This window comes from Symphodus melops, assembly GCF_947650265.1.
Source record: "Symphodus melops genome assembly, chromosome: 10".
Classification (NCBI taxonomy): domain Eukaryota; kingdom Metazoa; phylum Chordata; class Actinopteri; order Labriformes; family Labridae; genus Symphodus; species Symphodus melops.
Window position 1 is genome coordinate 19,392,248 of NC_136700.1, and position 17,903 is coordinate 19,410,150.

Sequence of the window (17,903 nt, forward strand, 5' to 3'; positions counted from 1 at the left end):
ATCGGACATGTTGCTGGAGGAGCTAGGGATCTAATCCTTGACCTCCCAGCCAGGGTTAGAGATGACCATACTACCAACTGAGCCACAGCTGCCCCAAATCAATAAAAGCATACATTGTGTTCTTGACGATGGATTCAATAGTTAGCTTACAAAAGTAGAGTGAAACTGGAGGCTGTGCATCAAAAGAACTGAAGGGACAGTAATAGCTGCTTTTATTGGACATTAAATATTGAATAAATGTCTATATTGTTAGCACAAATCTGGATCTTTTTGCATTTGTATGACGTTTGGTCCCACTTGTAAGGCCCCTTCAAAGCTCCTGTGAGGAACTTTCTGTTTATGTCGCTGTCTACCAGTGGTACCTCATTGCTTCTTTTTCTGATCTTGTATATGTCTGTAAGGTTTTCTGTCAAAACATCTTTTTTTGCGGTTTCTGTTCACAGTCAAATGTATACCTGACTGTTGGTAGAAGGGCTTTTTTTCAACATGCTGTCAATCCCCTTGCATGTCACTAAACCTGTTACAGTGTTTACTGAAAAGATAAATACTATATGGAAATTGTCACTCCTGTCACAGACAGAAAATTTGATTTTGTAGGTCATAAAGAGGTATGGCTTTGTTTCATAATCAGCTTACAGTACATCTTCTGACACAGGCTTTATGTCGGGTGGCTATTGATGGAAAAAAAAGGATTTTAATGTAGGAGATTTTAAAAGAAGATTTGTGGATGTGGATGAGTAGATATGTCCTGCGCTTATTATTATTTTTATTTTTTTACAATAGTCTCAGATGTGGATTTTATAAGAAACGTTTACCAGGACATGTAATGGCTTACTTTAAAGGAGCAGAGATACAAGCTGTACCACAAAAAATGTGTAGCATCACGTGTAACCTAACCTAACATGTCAGACTTGTTTTCCATGACTGCATTAGAGTAGTTGTTCTTTTGTGATTTAACATAACACAACTTGGTGTATGTAGGACAAAACACTGATAGATTGAAATGGTCAACGTTATTGACATGAAACTGTGACTTTTGCCCTAAATACTTCAGAAATGCAGTTAAAATTTTAAACAGCAGATGGCAGAATAGTCGAACTTTTACTAAGGCCGTCTATGCTGACGTGGTTCTTTTTAGTTATTAGAGAAATCCACACAGAGTGAACATAGAATCAATTAATGTGCTAAGAGAATTACAACAACATTTTGATTTATGTAAAATCTAATTGTCTTGAATTTTTACTTTGGAACCTAGGTTTCAACTTAAGTAATAAAACGTTTGTTTACAGAGTTATTAATTAATTTCTGATTATACTTCTTTGCTGTAACTTATAGCCTATGGATAATATTGCCAAATCTGAAGGCATTTAAACACTGGTTGGGTTTATTTATCAGTAGGCCTGGGCCTCTTACATAACTTGAAGGTCTGAAAGATGCTTGAAAAAGTGAAACACGTGACGTCCCACACTGACACTCCAAAGAGTTTTGAGTGTGAGCAGTAATGTAATGACTGCAAGATACATTACAGATTCATTGAGCAGTGTATGCACTTGAACAGTGTATGCTGAAAACCACGGTAAATAACTGTACTATACATTGTCTACTGTCTAGCTTCTTATACGTGGTTGACGTCACACTGCTTTGTTGCATTCTAGTGTCCGTCGTAATTCCCGCACCGTTGTGTGTGTGTGTGTGTGTTTAATAGTAGTGGTTATGTTATACTTTTATGCTGTGGAAGTAAAAACTATATATTTACAAAACGCACTACCATAACACAACCATTTTTATGTTATTAACGGATACCTACGGTCGGAATTAAGGTATTCTTCCAGACATCATTCCTCCGGTGGGACAATAAAGGTTACCGGTAATTCAGTTTTTAGGGGAGCTATTGAACGCATCATAAGACCAGGCGCACACTCACATCACAACAGGCGGTGACTTTAATGTCTCACCGAAGTGAAGCTTACGGACAGCGAAGAACAGCCTCGGAAGCATTTGTGGTTTATAAAGATACTTAGGGTAAATTAAGTGACATAGGATTAGTTATTGCTTTAGATGAATTTCTAAACAAGTTATATGAATCATTTATTACTCTTCTCTCAGGATGGTAGGTAAAACATAGGCAGTCTTATGCTTTTAAAACCCTCGGAGATAAGTTAGCTCAAACCAAACTCACGTTAGCTTAAAGGGAGTTTTGAGTTAACGCACAGCGCGTCTGATGTTTTTTCTTCGGTGACACAGAGCCAGTTAACTTAACCTTAGCGTTACTCTCTGGTAAGCTCTTACATCATCCACATTAAAAGGCTATATCTTGAATCATCGATTCGTAACCGTTTAACGTGGCTCACGGCAGCACTGAACTTCGGATCAAAAGGATTTATTTGAAAAGATAAATAAACACTGGACATTAACAACGTATAATTTGGTAAGTATTTTTAACCTGTGTTTACCTTTACTACAGCTTAAAAGGTCAGGCTGTTTTTGTCTTTGCTCTCTCTAACTCTCTGTATATGGATTGCTGTTCAGCAGATCTGAGACTGAATTAATGTAAGTTGTGTGACAACACACACAAAAAACCTAAAACAACAGAGTTATTTAACAAAAACTACCAGATGTCCCATTGTCTGTGACAGTTTCTGGAACAATAGCACAGACAGTTATGGTGAAATGTCTAACCGCATGGCTCATCAGGCTAGATCAAAGATCTTACCAAAGGAAACATGCAGGGAGCACTGTGTTTCCTTTACCGTGAAACTATGACCTATATCAATAATATATACATTTAAAAATAATCTCAAACACTTTGAGACCTTTTAGAAAATGACAGCCAGCAGCATGATTTGTGTTTGTGTTGCTTCTTGTGAGCTCAGTCATCAGAGTGACCATGTGCTCGATCATGTTTCTGTTACAGGAGCTGAATGGCCTCTGTTGTTGCAGTGAAAACTGAGAAGCGACCTGCAGCTGATTCTCAGGATGCAGACTCGAATGCAAAAAAACCAAGGTAAGCTCAGGTGCTGTTTGAGCCCACTACAATATATGTCTGTAACACGTGTAAAAGGGCTGCTTTAAAACAAAGAATCTTGAGTTCATGAAATAATGTTACTCCCTAAAAACAGTTTGCTTTTTAATATCACATTACATATTTAAGCCTTTGAAATTAAACTAGCCTTAGTTTAATCTTCTTGCTGGCTGTAAGATTTGAGAAGCGTCTTAGCATCCACTTTCTACCCCGAAGGAAACTCCTGCCCAGCTTGAAGACAAAGCGCGCCCCTGAGCTCGTCCTTGTGATTGGCACAGGGGTAAGCTCTGCAGTGGCCCCTCAGGTCCCTGCACTCCGCTCCTGGAAAGGCTTGATCCAGGCCTTGCTTGATGCAGCGAATGACTTTGACCTCCTCGAGGAGGAAGAGAGTCGGCGTTTCCAGAAACACATGCAAGAAGATAAGAATTTAGTGCATGTGGCCCATGACCTCATCCAGAAACTTTCCCCGGTAAGTCGTCTTTTTTTCCTTACCTTCCTTTACCACGACACCCTGTCCCACATGTACAAACACATGGCAGACAGAACGCCAGTACTCTGTCTCCTCCTCAGCCAGGGACATTTTGTTCAGCTTGCATTGATTTGAGATAAGACATCGGGTATCTCCTTAAAAAAAAACCTTAACACGAGTTGTTCATGCTTCTTTTTCAGTGAATGGATTTCTTGCAGAAACGTTTTAGTCCTTCAGGCTGTGGTTACTTTGTTCCAGTCATCTGAAGTCAGTTATTACTCAAGCATCAAAATGTACAGTGGTTGGTCAGAAGAGAAATGAAGTTATGTAGCCTTTCAAGGTGAACATGTCATGAGTGTAATTAAGCAGTGTAATTAATATCTCTGAGCAGTCTTATTCTTTACATTTCTTCTGAACCAAAAATTCAAGAAGACTCGTATCCTGACAGTCTGTGATGGTGGTGTTAGTTGTGGTTGCAGAAGCGAGGGACTGCATCAGACACCACCCTCAATTATGACGAACCATCAAGTCCATAATACTGCCACGTACTCCTCGCTGAAACACCAACAACCCTCAGAGTTCATCACCACGTCTGACTGACACACTCTCACAGGCTCAAGAAGTCGTTCAGTTAGACTGAGAAACTCTTCAGTCCGAGCGCTGATTCTTGAAAAGTACGGAGGGAGAAGGCTTTTTGATTTGGACTGGTTTGGTCTGGAGCAGGGCTGGCAGATGGGAGCCTTAAAACCGTTTGCATCCTGTGTTAGTCATGTCTCATCGCACCTTTGACATTGATAAAACGCTCTTTGTTTCAGCCCGCAGCCCGTTGTCACAAAGGGAACAAACAGCGCTTTTATGGCTTTAGCCATCGTGTTGATTTCAATCCATAGTTGTGCAGACACGAGCTGACTGCTGTTGGCCACAGGCACAACAGGTTTTAGCATGATGAGAAAAAAACAAACGAGCATAGACTATTCCGAGTTAAAGCATCATCCAACACAGCAAGCCTGCAGCAGGTTACAGTAGACGACATGCCTCATGATTTCATCCACCAAAAACAACTTTTTTTTTTTTTTTTTTTGCACGGGACAGCATCACATTTGAGCCAAGTGGATGTGAGTCCAACGTGTGCTTCAATCGACATCTCCTGTGAAAAGTGAAAAGATCTGCCTTCAGTCCCCTTCATTCAGCCACCGATGCTGTAAGAGTTTAACCTAGTTTCACTGAAAAGTGGCTGAATTCTAGTGGAGTGCGAGCACCCGGCAGTGGGTAATGAGGGTAATCTGAAGTTAAATCTCAGCAGAATGCATCCCTTGTAAATCTTCTCACTTATTTGACCTCGGCAAAAAAAACGAGGCCAACGCCAACTTTGCTGACTCCTTTAACTTCCAGGTGAGAAATGGAAACAACTGCCAAAAGAGGTCAGGTGGTGGAAACCTTCGCTCACCTATCGACTCACGTATTGGTGAGGATCAGAGAGTTTTACATGACATACCTTGTTGTAAAGGTGACTTATCGTTAACACACCGCATCTGTAAGCATCTTATACAGTAAATGTTGAATTTAGAGAGTGTACAACTTTAAATAAAATTCAAATGAGTATGTAGAGAGAGGAGTTGTTTCCATGCACTCGATGTGTTTATTACATAAGTCCAAGGACACTGTGATGATGCTGTAGACACAAGATGTGGATAATGAGCTTCTTCCTGTGGAAAAGACTCCTACTGTTCAGCCCATTAGCAATGTAATCTCTAGAAGCCAGCGGAGCATTTCCCTGTACTAGGATCACCTTGATCACTGCATCTCCGCACTACCTTTCGCTATTCTTAGCCACTTGGCATCTTCCTGCGTAAGATTTAGACCATGTCGTCTCTATGTTTGGTAGGTAAGAGCTCTGGTGGAACTGTTTGATACAGAACAAAGAAGGCCTTAAGCAGGCGCACACCCCCCCCCCCCCCCCCCCCGAGATCTCTGCAGAGTCATAGTTTAGGAACTCTGGAAACCACTTGGCTTCCTGTAAGGAGCAGAGAAGGAGGGCGGAGAGCTGCTTGAAGCTTGTTCAAACAAAAGGTGGTTTAAAAAAAATAATTGTTGGAACACTCTTCTGTCATGCTTGAAGCCAGACGCACATCACTATAGGAGAGGCTGGTACGGATCGAAGCTTTACTGCTTAAGGTTATTTATGAATCAGTCCCTCAGTTAGGTGAAGTCAGAAGTTGTTCAGAAGGATAAAATAAACTAAATGGGTTGTGGGGGGAGGGGCACTCTGCACATCTTTTTATTTTTAGTCCCCATGAAATGAAAAATATATTCTCCTGGTTTAAATCCAGCCTTCCTGTGTTGAATTTTCAGATAATGCTTCATTCGAATGTATTTGGCAATTTTAGATGAAAATAACGATATTTTCTCTTCCTGTAACAAAACATTTAAATGTCTGATAAATCCTCCTGCACCCAGGGGGGTTTACTTTTTTATTTTTTATTTTGAGACATTTAACAGCTTCAAATTCATCCCGATGTTACTTCCCGCCTCGTACCTTGTGCTTGGTTTCAGTTGGATGCGACTTTAAAAGGCCGGCTGACACTGACTCTTCTTTAGATAGTTAACTTCCTCTTCATCGATGACATCACAGGGCTTTAACTTCCCCGTGTCCTATGGCTGCGGTCAGTGCTGGGTAAAAACGGCCTCAGCTCACGGTTGATCGACTGTTGAAAGAGTTCATGTCACCTTCTGTTTTGAGTGCAAACGTCCTTGTCTGAAGTTAGAAGTCAAGAAGGGACCATTTTCAGGTTTTTGTCGAGGCTAAATCTCTTACACGTACTTGTTTGTTTATTCAATGATTTATGATTGTTAGAGTTAAAGTTCAACATTTAAGACCTGCAGCAACGTGCGAAGAACCAACTAGAACATTCCTTACGTAAAACGTGAGACAGTTATCCATTCCCCGTTGTTCTTTATACGGTCTTCTTTTTTTCTTTTTACAGAGAACTGGGAATGTGCGGTCAACGTTTTTCAAGGATTGTCTCTACGAGGTGTTTGACGATTTGGAGTGCAAGATGGAGCACGTGGGGAAACACCTGCTGCGCTCTGTGCTGCAGTTAATGGAGAGCGGTGCCCTGGTCCTCACGACTAACTTTGACAACCTGTTGGAGATCTATGCTGCTCACCAGGACACCAAACTGGAGTCTCTGGACCTGACCGACGAGAAGAAGGTAAACATCGCTCGGCTCCTCTTCTACTGGAGGTCACTAAAGGTCATCTTTTGGAGTTGTTCTGATTGTCCTGCGGCAAAGTCCTCGCAGCAGAGTGGGTCCTTTGTGCCTCGCAGGTGGGAGAAAGTTAAAGATGGAGCCATAGCTCAGCTGCTGTCCAATTTTATTGATTGAACAATATTTACTTTTGGCGTAAGACTTCAGTGCAGGGTTAGCATGCTTTTTCCCAGACGAGATAAGCCTGTCTCTCTTTAAAAAAAAAGAAGAAAAAAAAGAACCTAAAATCAGAATTTTAAAATCACGTCCTTTGTGTTCCAGTGCATTTTTAAAGTATATTTTCTGATCATATTTAAATAGAGCACAAACAAGCAAAGAGTCGCTCCGTGTTTTCTGGGCGACTTGTTGCCTGCCTCTCAGTCCTGGTATTTATGCCCCGTCTCCATCAGGGCTAATATCCTTTCCCTGCTGTTGACTGAATTTACTCCCTGCCCAGCCAGAACAGGATTGAGTGCAATGGACTGTTAAAAGTGTGCGTGTGTGTTTGTGTGTGTGTGTGTGTCCAGGTATTGGAGTGGGCTCAGGAGAAACGGCGGTTAAGTGTTTTGCATATCCACGGCGTTTACACCAACCCCAGTGGGATTGTGCTGCACCCTGCTGGATACCAGAATGTACTGAGGAACACTGAGGTCATGGTGAGTCTGGAAAGTGTTCACTCCAAGTTTTGTTTCTGCATCAGATTCTCTACTGAATGTCCTGAAGTGTAAACCATCAAGCATTTTCTCCTACCATATGAAGGCATGGCTTGTAATGCCACGTGTGCTACGCCGCTACACTCGGATTAATCTGTTTTTTTGGTGTCGTAACAAACCTAACTGCTGGTTTCAACAGCGGGAGATCCAGAAGCTCTACGAGACCAAATCCTTTGTTTTTCTCGGCTGCGGCCGCACGGTGGACGACACGACCTTCCAGGCTCTTTTCTTGGAGGCAGTCAAACACAAGTCGGACCTGGAGCACTTCATGCTCGTGCGGCGCGAGGACGTGGGCGAGTTCAAGAAGCTGCGGGACAACATGCTGGACAAGGGCATCAAAGTCATCTCCTATGGAGACGAGTATGCCGACCTGCCTGAGTACTTTGAGAGGCTAGCCAATGAAATCTGCAACCGAGACGTGTCTACCAACGGCTGGGGTAAGTCATTGATCCTTTTTATATTTTTCAGCTCAGGAGAGAAATGTTGAACAAGTCAAAGCCAATAAAAAAAATGGTGAAAAATATGCTTTTGTATTGCATTATGTTAGATGTAGGACCCTGTGATTTTTTAGTCTCAAAAGCAAGGAAATATCTCTGAACTTAAAAAAAATCATCTTGAATGAACTACTGAGTGAACCGACTCATTGAAAGAATATTATTGAACAATTAGCAGGAGCTAAATGTAAGTGAACCTGTCATGTTTTCAGTCTAATTGTTGTAAGTAATCTACTCTTGTGGAACAGCACGTGTTGTTTTGCCTTTAATATGTAATCATCTCTTCTTATGTGTCTTCAGGCTCTCCCTCACAAAACGGGGAGGAACAGCAGAACGGCTTCAACACACAGAAGAGCCTTCTTCAAGGTTAGGACTGAACGCTCCTCTGCGGCTTCAGGCAGTGGCAACTTGCAAGAAACATTTCCAGAGTAACACAATAAAGCTCTGTCATGACTCTTGTATTCTTACTGCTTGCTGATAGATAAAAGTCTGTTCTTGATTTTCAGTATCAGAGAGACCTGTTGGTCTTCTTTTCCACACACACAGCTGACTTTGCTGGATTGCACGCAGGGCGGTCAGCTGCAACTGTTTGATGCATTGTTTCACAACTGTTACTTAACCCCCCCCTCCCTCTCCTCCCCCCACCACAACATCATTCTTGACAGTTACACGGTCGGGATCAGTATCAGTCACTTCCACTCCGCTGACAGACAGATTGGTCTTCTTTGAATAGGATTTCAATGTATTGAAGAATCCTGGCACACTGGGCCATGGGAGATCTTACAGCTGTCAGTATTTTACAGACGTCTTATTTTCCTTTTTTTTGATTCTTGTTTTAAAGGGAAAGGAGAAGTTTAATGTTACTGTCAACGCAATGACCTGACCTTAATGCTACAAAGTTGTACTGTGTTTAAATGTTTGTCAACAATTGGTGAATACCAGTAAACATGTTTGAAATATGCAGATGATGGGAAGATATCTAAAATGATAAAAGACAGAATGATGATCTACTTTGGGATGTTGACGATGTATTTATTTGTTGTTTGGAGTTAGACAAACGCAGGTAAACAGACTGTTTCAGCTGAACTGACCTGACCTGTGAGAGAGGCTCTAGGTCACACGCTGTAATGCACAACACATTATCGTAACTGAAATCAGCGTCTTGCTGATGCGCAAAGATTTGGTCTGTCACGCTCGACCCTTGGTCCAGAAAAATAAATAAATAATGGATTTGCACACTACTGGGTGAGGGAGGGGGACAGGTCAAAACAATCGTATGTCATGGATGGTTTCAGTACTTAAAAAAAGAAAAATGTTTGCAGAGCAGAGAAGCTCCACGCCAGTAGCAATCACATTGCCACTCCTGTGCTGAAAATGTCCTTTTTAGGCCTTTTTTGTATTTTTATTACGTATGTGTTTTCTGATATAGTATTTATATGTCCCATTTTCAAAATAAAGCTTTTGGTATCCCAGTTTCCTTGTTTTTTGTGTTAACGGCTGTACTACAGTGGACTGTAAAAGGACCACAGACATCCACAGGTTCGGTTAATTTGGTAGTCCATCGTCTAAAAGGTTGGAGGTTCGAGCCCCAGCTCCAGCAACCATGTTATAAAGAAATTGCTCCTGCTGCTTCTTTTAGTTACCGATTGCCACTTTACACAGCAGCCTCTGCCATCAGCAGTGCTGCTTGGTCTGGGCACGTCCATCACCGTCATGTGGCCGTCCGTCTCGACGGATACTCCTTCAATTTGAGCGTTGATTTCCGCTGGCAGCCTTTCGTTTTCACAGCTTATAATGCATGCTACTCGAAGCAGGGCTACGAAAGTAAGTGCTGTTAGATGGGGGCGCCCTCTGGGGGGTTTCCTACTGCCATTGCAGAATGAGCTCATTTTGGGGCACCGCTTTGGTTCTAGGATTGTCAGCTCTCAAGGCGCCCAAAGCAGTTGCTTGCCTTGCCTGTTGTGACAAGCAGGACCTCAGCTATCGGTGTGTGAATGTGACGTGGTGTACAAGTTATTTTAATAGAGGAAATGGAAAAGAAAGCGCTCTTCAAACTCAAGCCCATAGACCAAGTTCCCTGCAACATATGACAGAACGAGTTCCGCTTTACAGGCGGTCAATAGCATATAGCAGCTTTATTTAAAAATGTTTACATTCTCATAAATTAACTCAAATCTTCTGTATATCTCTTGTTTCTCTTGTATTGCACTTCCACAACTTAAATGGGGCAAGAGAGATTTAAGACTTCTATATCCTCTTTATGAAATGAGTGCTCACTAAAACACTGATGGGGGGGACAAAGGTGGTCAGACAACTCCAACTGACCACACAGAAGGTGTACTCTGAAAATATACACAACCTGAAAGGACTAGCTAAAAAAAAAAACCCCATCCCACCTTAAATGAACTAGAAACATTGGGGATCAAAGTCTGAATTTTGTAATCAAACAGTTATCTGTGTGTCAGGCTGTCGCGGGGCTCTGGAGGATAACTTCCATGGAATTCATGAGTAATTTACCAAAACTTGTCAGTTCATTTGTTAGGTTCCAGTTAGCTGTACCCGAGAGATCATCTATTCTCCCTGGGGTCTATCACCATGTTTAGTTAAGCATTGTTAGAATAACTACCAAGTATGTTTTCTTTTGGACAGGGGCACATGTACTACTTTCATAATAGCTGATTCAGACTCCTCCTCAGGCCTGGAGGGAGCTACAGTATATCTGAACTGCAGCCATCCATGTAGTGAAAGTGTTAACTAAGAAGACAGGAGACGGAGAGGCACTATGGTCAGCTGCTGAAATGTCACATTCAGCAGGCCCTCACAACCTGACCTCATTTACATGAAGAGGGGAAAAGTGACTGACAAAACGCCAGGTTTGGGATTTTTTTTTTTGTTACAACTCTTTACTGTGTAAACCAGTAAACTGTTGACATTTACAGCCTAGGTCCATTTAGTCAGCTAAAATGTCATGATTGAACTTGTGTCTCTGAGAACTCCGGCTGGTCTGAGGTACTTCAATGTAGGCCTCAAAGTTTTGAATTGATGCAAAGGGTCACCCCTCTGGCTTTAATGTCTTTAAAGCTTGTCCTTTACTGGGAGAATGGAGTCCTTCTTGTTCGTACATTAGCTCTCTAATTGTAGCAAAGTAGAGTGGACAAGGCCGGGACTGGAGGTTGAAGAAATCGCAGGTTAGCAGAGGGTGGAACATCTCATGGCAGCGTGGCAAAAGGTATTGTTGGCTTCGTTGAGACGATGAATAAACAGCAGAACGTGCAGCCGCTTAAGCCTTCATCAGGGCGCTGACCACGGCGCGGGGATTGAGGCTGCGCAGGTCATTGTAGGTCTGCCCAGTGCCCACAAACACAATAGGCTGGCCTGTGATGTAAGTCATGGAGATGGCAGCGCCGACCTGTGAGGGAAGAAGGATGACGCATGAGTGCTATCAGCTTTCAACAAGGAAATGATCCATAAGTCATAAAACCGCCACAGACAAATCACTAACTAGCTCAAACGACCGTTTGAGAGGACATGACGAGAGACGGACAGGAAGGCACAGAGAGAAAGAGTAAAGTACCTTATCGTCGATGGTATCAAACTTGGTGAGAACGATCCCATCAATTAGGCGGGGCTTGTCCGACATGGAGTGGTCTGCAAGAGCCTGGTTGAACTTTACCTGATGACAAGAGGAAATCAAACTTATTCATAGGAAATACCGCAAATACGTTGAATATGTACATGTATAGCACCATCTTTCCATATGACACCCATCCGTTTCACAAATAAGACTATTGAAGCAGACAGTGGACCAACACTGACCTCTGCTGGAGACTTCAAAAACAAAAACCAGTTTGATTATTCTCACGTTGACTGGTTAGTAAGAAGCCTGCATAATCATGTTTAATGTAATTACACTGATGTTTCATTGGAATTCAATGAGTCCTTGGACATTTCTCACTTTCATGATTACACCTCCCCTGACCCTCTCTGCCCACTGTGGCTTATTATTTACATTTCTCCTCTGTGTCTTCAGAAAGAACACGTTTGTCAGTGGCCTTACCAGCTGGTCGACAGCCTCGTTTCCCACCAAAGCTTCTCCCACAAACAACACAAGGTCAGGCATGTTGACTGCGATCAGTTTGGCTAAGGCCGTCATGAGTGGGGCGTTGTCCTGCATACGCCCAGCAGTGTCCACCAGCACCACGTCGAAAACCTGGTTGCGAGCTGGATGGATAAGCACACACACTTTACTTTACCGTACAGGTGATACCAATAATGACTTTAACACGCGTCATATTAAGCAAACACCTTATCAGCACTTTGAAACACAATCAGGTGAAGTTAATAAAGTCACAACTGAAGGCAAACAACAATTCCCGTCAACAGTAAAGTTTAAGTGCTTTACTGTACCATAGGCGATGGCCTCCATGGCAATCCCTGCAGCGTCCTTCCCGTAGCCTTTCTCATATAGCTGGACCACGGGTCTTCCTCCGTGTTTCTCTGGGGGATGAAGAGAGTTCAGACGGCGCTGATGAGTGCGGAGCTGCTCCACGGCTCCGGCACGGAAAGTGTCACAAGCAGCGATCAGTACAGTGAAACCGTTTTCTATCAGCCAGAATGAGATCTGAAGCAAGAGAGGACAGAAAAAGAAGAAAACATTCACGTTTTGTAAAGACATTTGAGCAGAACAAATAAAATGTACAGTACTTCCCCAAAGCTAAGCACTATCAAAACACAATTTGAGCAGGTCTATTTTTTGAACATGTTCCAGAACTGTTGACAGACAAACTAGGGGTGGGACTTTAACGTGTTAATTACAATGAATTAATTGCAAGAAAATAAAGAGTTTTGTTTTTTTCCGCGTTTAATCACAGTTTGCCTCATAAACAGCACGGAACTGTTTGTCATCGTCAACAAGCAAGAAGCGTTTCCAGCCTAAACTCGACCAAATGACTGGCTTCAGGACCAAAATTACTATTTCAAACAAGATAGTTATAAAACTGAAAAGCAAGTAAAATTAGATGCATTGCATTCATTCATCCACCATGTTGATTTTTAGTGCAAATATTTTGATGCACTTAAAATGCGATTAATTTCAATTAATTATTTAAGAAAGGCCCGAGTGAATTAGATTTTTTTTAGTCCCACCCCTAATACAAATAAATTACTCCCATTTTAGGGACTGATTGTATGTTTAAGAGATATAAACAACATGACAACATTAGCAGAGGTCATTTCTATATTACAGCATGGGGCCAAACCTGCAAATAAACCAACTGGGAAGAGGTATTTAAGGTGAATTTGTGAAATGAGAAGCCAAACATATTTTGTGTGTTGCTAAGTTTAGACACTAAAGCAACACAGTAGTAGTAGTTTAGACACTTTTTTAATGTCATCCCTCACTCAAGCAACAGGTCAGAATAAAAGTACTGACCTAAAAATGGTAAATGGACTCGAGGACGCTCTTTTGCACCGCAGGTCACCTACACATTGACACCACGAGTGTTGTCCATCAGATCGTTTACTTGACCTGCTTTGGGGGAAAACACCCAGCTAACGACAGAATTTAAAATCCTCCTCGTGTAAAAACTATTTTAGGTTAACAAGGTCCAGGGGCATCAGTCTCATAAGTCACACTTGAGCTTTTTTCTTTTATTGCAAGAATAAAACATGAAGGAAAAACATGTGACTGCACTTGACATTCGATCTCAAGAACTTTAGCATGGTGACCTGTGGCTGTTACCCTAGCTTAAATACATTCATGAATGTGCTCTGTGTGGTCTTCAACAACTCGCAGAATTACAACCTGGCCTTCCACACAAGAATAATTTGGTTCATATGAATCAGATCAGTTCACTTCTTCACCCACTGAAGTGGATTTTTTCCTGAGTAGCTGAGCTGAAGGGGTCAGGGTCATGGGGACACTTGATAAAAGGGAGGATGTAGGTTACATGTAATAAGATGATTAAACATTGACATCCCACCTTGGCCAGGTTAGTAGACTTTCCAACCCCATTGACACCACAAAACGTAATGACAAACGGCCTGTGCTGGTTCTGCGCCTCCATCACATCTCTCAGAATGTCCACGCGTCGCTTGGGCTGCAGGATCTGCTCCAGGGAGTCTTGCAGGGCCAGCTTGACTGTTGAGGCCACAGCTGCAGAAACAAACAGACAACGTCAGATCTGATCTCCTGTCACAGTATAGTCTTAACCCACAACATTACGACCATTACATTTTTGTGCAGTTTGACTGAGGCGAGGGCTTCAGAAAGATTCAAAGTTACACATTTGATTTAGAAACATCAAGTCTGAATCAATATAATGATGAACGTAAGACTTTGAAGGCCTTGAGCTATTATGGGATTATTGACTTTTATTTTAGGGAGCACTGGGCAGTAGACACTTGGGGATGGGAACCAGGTCACCAGCTCCAATCCCAGTATGGAATTGGGACTGGTTTCTATTGAGATGCTCTTGAGCAATGCACGGAACCGCTAACTCCTCTGGGTTTCTGTCTGTATGCAGCCCCCCCTCTCCAATAAAGCATGTCTCTAGGACATGTTTGTGCATGCGTTTGTGATTCTGGCCTATGTGTTTTTGTGTGTGAAGCATGTCTTTAATGAACAGAGTAAAACACAGAGGAAATAAATAAACAATATTTATATGAATGTTAAACTGAAGACAGATAAGATGATGATGAGCTCCACTGGGTAGCAACACTGCAAACCGCGTCCTGCGTACATGAAACTGACGTGAACCTCTTTGTTATCAACTTACTGCAGTAATCCAATGCTATAGAAAACACACCATCATGCTACAGACAGGAGTAGGGAGAGCTTTGTGACTAAACCTATCCCAGAGTGAAAGAAAAAAAAACATGATGTGAAAAAGTGAGTGAAGATCTGCAGTCTTGGATTCGTACGCGTTACTTACTGGTGAATGTGCCCATGACTTTGCCTTCCAGTTTTTTGGCGACAGAGTCACAGAGCTGGGAGGCAATTTCGGCTGCTACATTCTTTGCTGTTGGATCATAATGGAGAGGTATTGATTTTGGAGGACATATTTTTTAAAAATTAAGGGGTTGGATGAGAAAGAGATGATGCTTTACCAATGAGGTGGTCCCTCATCTTCTCCAGTACTGCCTCCATGTCCTCCCTGGTTAAGCTCTTGGACCCTACCAGGCCCTTCAGCATTCCAAACATTCCCCCAAAGCCACCACCTTTTTTGGAGCTGGAACAACCAAAAGGAATATAAAACATTGAGGAAAAGATTGCAGACACCAAAAGATAGTGGTAAATATACTATGTTACCTCGTCTTGCTCGCTTCACTTATAACAACTTTCTCCTCTTCCTCCTCCATCACCTCTTCCTCACTGGACTCATAGTCCACAGACAGCAGTTCGCCCTCCATGGAGCTAAGCTGCATCCCCTGAAACCCATCAAGACATTGCATCGAGACTTAGCTTTAGACCATGATAAGTGTGGCTCACACAGCGGTCTGTCTAACTAGTAAACTCTTGGGTTAAGGGTGGAGGTGGTACATACCGCGTCAAATTGTATCTCAGGGTTCTGGTCGCCACCATTAGTGGAACCGTTTTCATTCCTTCCACTGTAGTCCAGGTCCTTAGCGCTGCTACCACCCATGTTCCAAACCCGCTTCTGCTTCTCCCTCGGCTTCTGAGGCTTTGGAGACTTGCTGCATGACAGAGTATCAGGATAAATTCTTTTGAATTGAATTGACCCCCAGGGGTCAAATAAGGTTTTTCTAAATTTGAATTGAATTGCAATTCAGCAGAAATAAGCAAAAAGACATTTTCTTTCTACACGGCTTTTTGAGTAGACAATGAATATTGAATCGCTCACCTTGGTGGTTTTTCAGTGTTTACCACCATGCGCTTGCGAAAGAATTCCTCTCTATTCTTCTGGATGATCTCATCAGAAGTCATGCCCTGGTTACCGTTCTCAACCATCTTCTGTCCAGAGGAGGTGTTATTCATTTGAACCACCTTGGCATGCTCAGCTGCAGAAGCTGGAGACGATTGGTAAAGAAAAAAAAAAGTCAAGATATATTAGACATCAAAATTATGCTACATCAACATTATTCATTGAGAAGTTTCAGAAACACACACTTTAACATCACTTACCTTCTTTTTTGGTATTTTTATTCTTCTTGCCACCAATTTCTTTCACTTTGTCACCACCCTTTGTCTCAATCATTGACTTCACAGTTTTTTGGGATTTTTCGGACTCCTTAAAAGACCGCATGGGGGCGGGACTTCGAGCTCTGCTGCTCTCCTCCGCCTCTCTTTGAGTAAACATCAGCATGAGTTATTTCATGTTTTAGTATATAAAGTGAATTTAATTATTGCAGCTTTATTGGTCTGATAGTTTCATTTGTATAGATGAATTGCATACAGATTATGATACCCCTGACACTTCATTTTATTAAAATAAGGTACCTCTGAGTAATACTTACCTTAGAAGAGCATTAAAGTCATCCTCAAATTCAAAGTTGTTACTCAGAAGTTTAAGAGCTCCTTTTTGCTCCAGCTCATTCTTATAACGATCCCTAAAGTGGAGCTGCACATCATCTATGAACTTGTCCACATAAGTCAGCGTCAGGATCTTTTGGAAACCCACCTAGAAAAGAGTCATGAGTAAACATAAAAACAAGAATCAGATGTTCAGTCTACAACTCAGTTTGTGATACTTTAAGGTAGCGTATGAGAAACTTACCACAAAAATTAACTCGAACTCATTGTCGAGCTTGTATTTCAGACTCAGGCCCTCGTGACTGAATGAACTGTTCCCACTCCGCTCCTGTGATGTCACAAACAACGCTGACATGTCAACACGTGAATGCTGCTACAGCTAGCCTTCTGTTAGCTTACTGACAATGTGAAAGTAGCAAACAAACACGCTTAACATTGCACATGGTAGCATTGTGATTATTTGTCGCGTGTTTAATACACTAACGTTACGCAGTAAGTTACCGCGTATCATCTTTTAGCATTAGCCATGGCTATCCTCACCAAATCCAGAACAGAAACAGTCAATAATAGTTTTTTGGGGTATCTTTATGTCCCACCTGAAGAATGACGGAGCGGATCAAAGCGTTGACAGGTCCAGTGAAGGATTCAGAGACCCCGGCTCCCTGAAAACACCACAGCACTATCCCCCCTTTGCTGAAGATGGTGAAGAAATCAAGCATCTTGCCACCACGTATCTAGATTTAAAACACATACACGGAGAAAACAGTTGAAACCTGTGCCCTTATTAAAAGTTAGAAAAGACCCTGTTTACATTTCAAATAATGTCATCTTACCAGATAAATACTTAAATAGAAAATAAATCCCCCACGAGAAAAAGCCCACCGCCAGAGCAGAATTGTTTGAGACACGTCAGAAGCAGAACCAGGAAGTGACGCGCGTTTCCGGAGCTTTTTTCGCGCAAGCGCAAACGTCATCACTATTAAACGTTACTCTACATTAAATACAGTAAATTACAATGTGTGTTTAGCACTTATAATGAACAGTCTATGATTAGCTAAACAATTATAAATAGACAACAAGACTGCTGAGATAGCCTTGTGGATAATGCAAATAGACAAATGCACTCAAAGTCATAATTTAAAACATACTTGCGTTAGACTTCTCTTAGAGAGACTTTGTGAACATAGGCAAGGCCTAATGTCCAATTTATTCCCAGTTATATTAACGGAAAGTCTGAATAAATTTGAATTTAGGCCTAAATCTGTGTGGTAAAAAAAAACATTTATGGAATGAACATACAGTATATAGCCTAGCCTGTAAGTCTTACAATAGTGTTTATTTTGTGGTATCCTAAAGTTGAACTAAGAAAGTTGAATTAAAGAGCTTTTGCATAGGCTCCAAGGAATAATCACATTGGGTGGTTTTCCGCATCAAAGTTGCGATTTGATGTACATTTTGCTTGAGCT

General features: G+C 41.9%; 2 protein-coding genes across 3 annotated transcripts; one reads left to right on the plus strand and one right to left on the minus strand.

The window, feature by feature from the left end:
• The first annotated feature begins 1,872 nt into the window (after positions 1-1,872).
• Positions 1,873-9,418, plus strand: fam118b (family with sequence similarity 118 member B). 2 transcript variants are annotated; one of them, XM_079354404.1, is made up of 7 exons: positions 1,873-2,428; positions 2,915-3,004; positions 3,239-3,491; positions 6,476-6,703; positions 7,267-7,395; positions 7,592-7,889; positions 8,247-9,418. In XM_079354404.1, exons 2-7 carry the CDS (start codon positions 2,922-2,924, stop codon positions 8,315-8,317), a joined length of 1,062 nt encoding a protein of 353 aa, XP_079210530.1. In that variant the 5' UTR covers positions 1,873-2,428; positions 2,915-2,921; the 3' UTR covers positions 8,318-9,418. The 2 variants fall into 2 exon arrangements, with proteins under 2 accessions (XP_079210530.1, XP_079210531.1); XM_079354405.1 differs by having other exon boundaries at positions 1,873-2,022.
• A 648-nt stretch (positions 9,419-10,066) lies between these two features.
• srpra (SRP receptor subunit alpha) lies at positions 10,067-17,360 on the minus strand. Its single transcript, XM_079354403.1, has 15 exons — positions 17,271-17,360; positions 17,034-17,171; positions 16,682-16,765; positions 16,422-16,585; positions 16,090-16,250; positions 15,809-15,974; positions 15,491-15,641; positions 15,256-15,374; positions 15,054-15,175; positions 14,879-14,965; positions 13,928-14,100; positions 12,354-12,567; positions 12,004-12,167; positions 11,521-11,619; positions 10,067-11,355 (listed from the first exon to the last, which is right to left on the minus strand). Exons 2-15 carry the CDS (start codon positions 17,154-17,156, stop codon positions 11,227-11,229), a joined length of 1,956 nt encoding a protein of 651 aa, XP_079210529.1. The 5' UTR covers positions 17,157-17,171; positions 17,271-17,360; the 3' UTR covers positions 10,067-11,226.
• Positions 17,361-17,903: the final 543 nt, after the last annotated feature.

Coding starts and splice junctions, on each gene's coding strand:
- fam118b (XM_079354404.1), top strand. CDS start 2,922: ATGGCCTCTGTTGTTGCAGTGAAAACTGAGAAGCGACCTGCAGCTGAT. Junction 3,492..6,475: donor TCATCCAGAAACTTTCCCCG/GTAAGTCGTCTT, acceptor TTCTTTTTACAG/AGAACTGGGAATGTGCGGTC. Junction 6,704..7,266: donor ACCTGACCGACGAGAAGAAG/GTAAACATCGCT, acceptor GTGTGTGTCCAG/GTATTGGAGTGGGCTCAGGA.
- srpra (XM_079354403.1), bottom strand. CDS start 17,156: ATGCTTGATTTCTTCACCATCTTCAGCAAAGGGGGGATAGTGCTGTGG. Junction 12,568..13,927: donor AGTCTACTAACCTGGCCAAG/GTGGGATGTCAA, acceptor CTCTTGCTTCAG/ATCTCATTCTGGCTGATAGA. Junction 11,356..11,520: donor TTGATACCATCGACGATAAG/GTACTTTACTCT, acceptor CTTCCCTCACAG/GTCGGCGCTGCCATCTCCAT.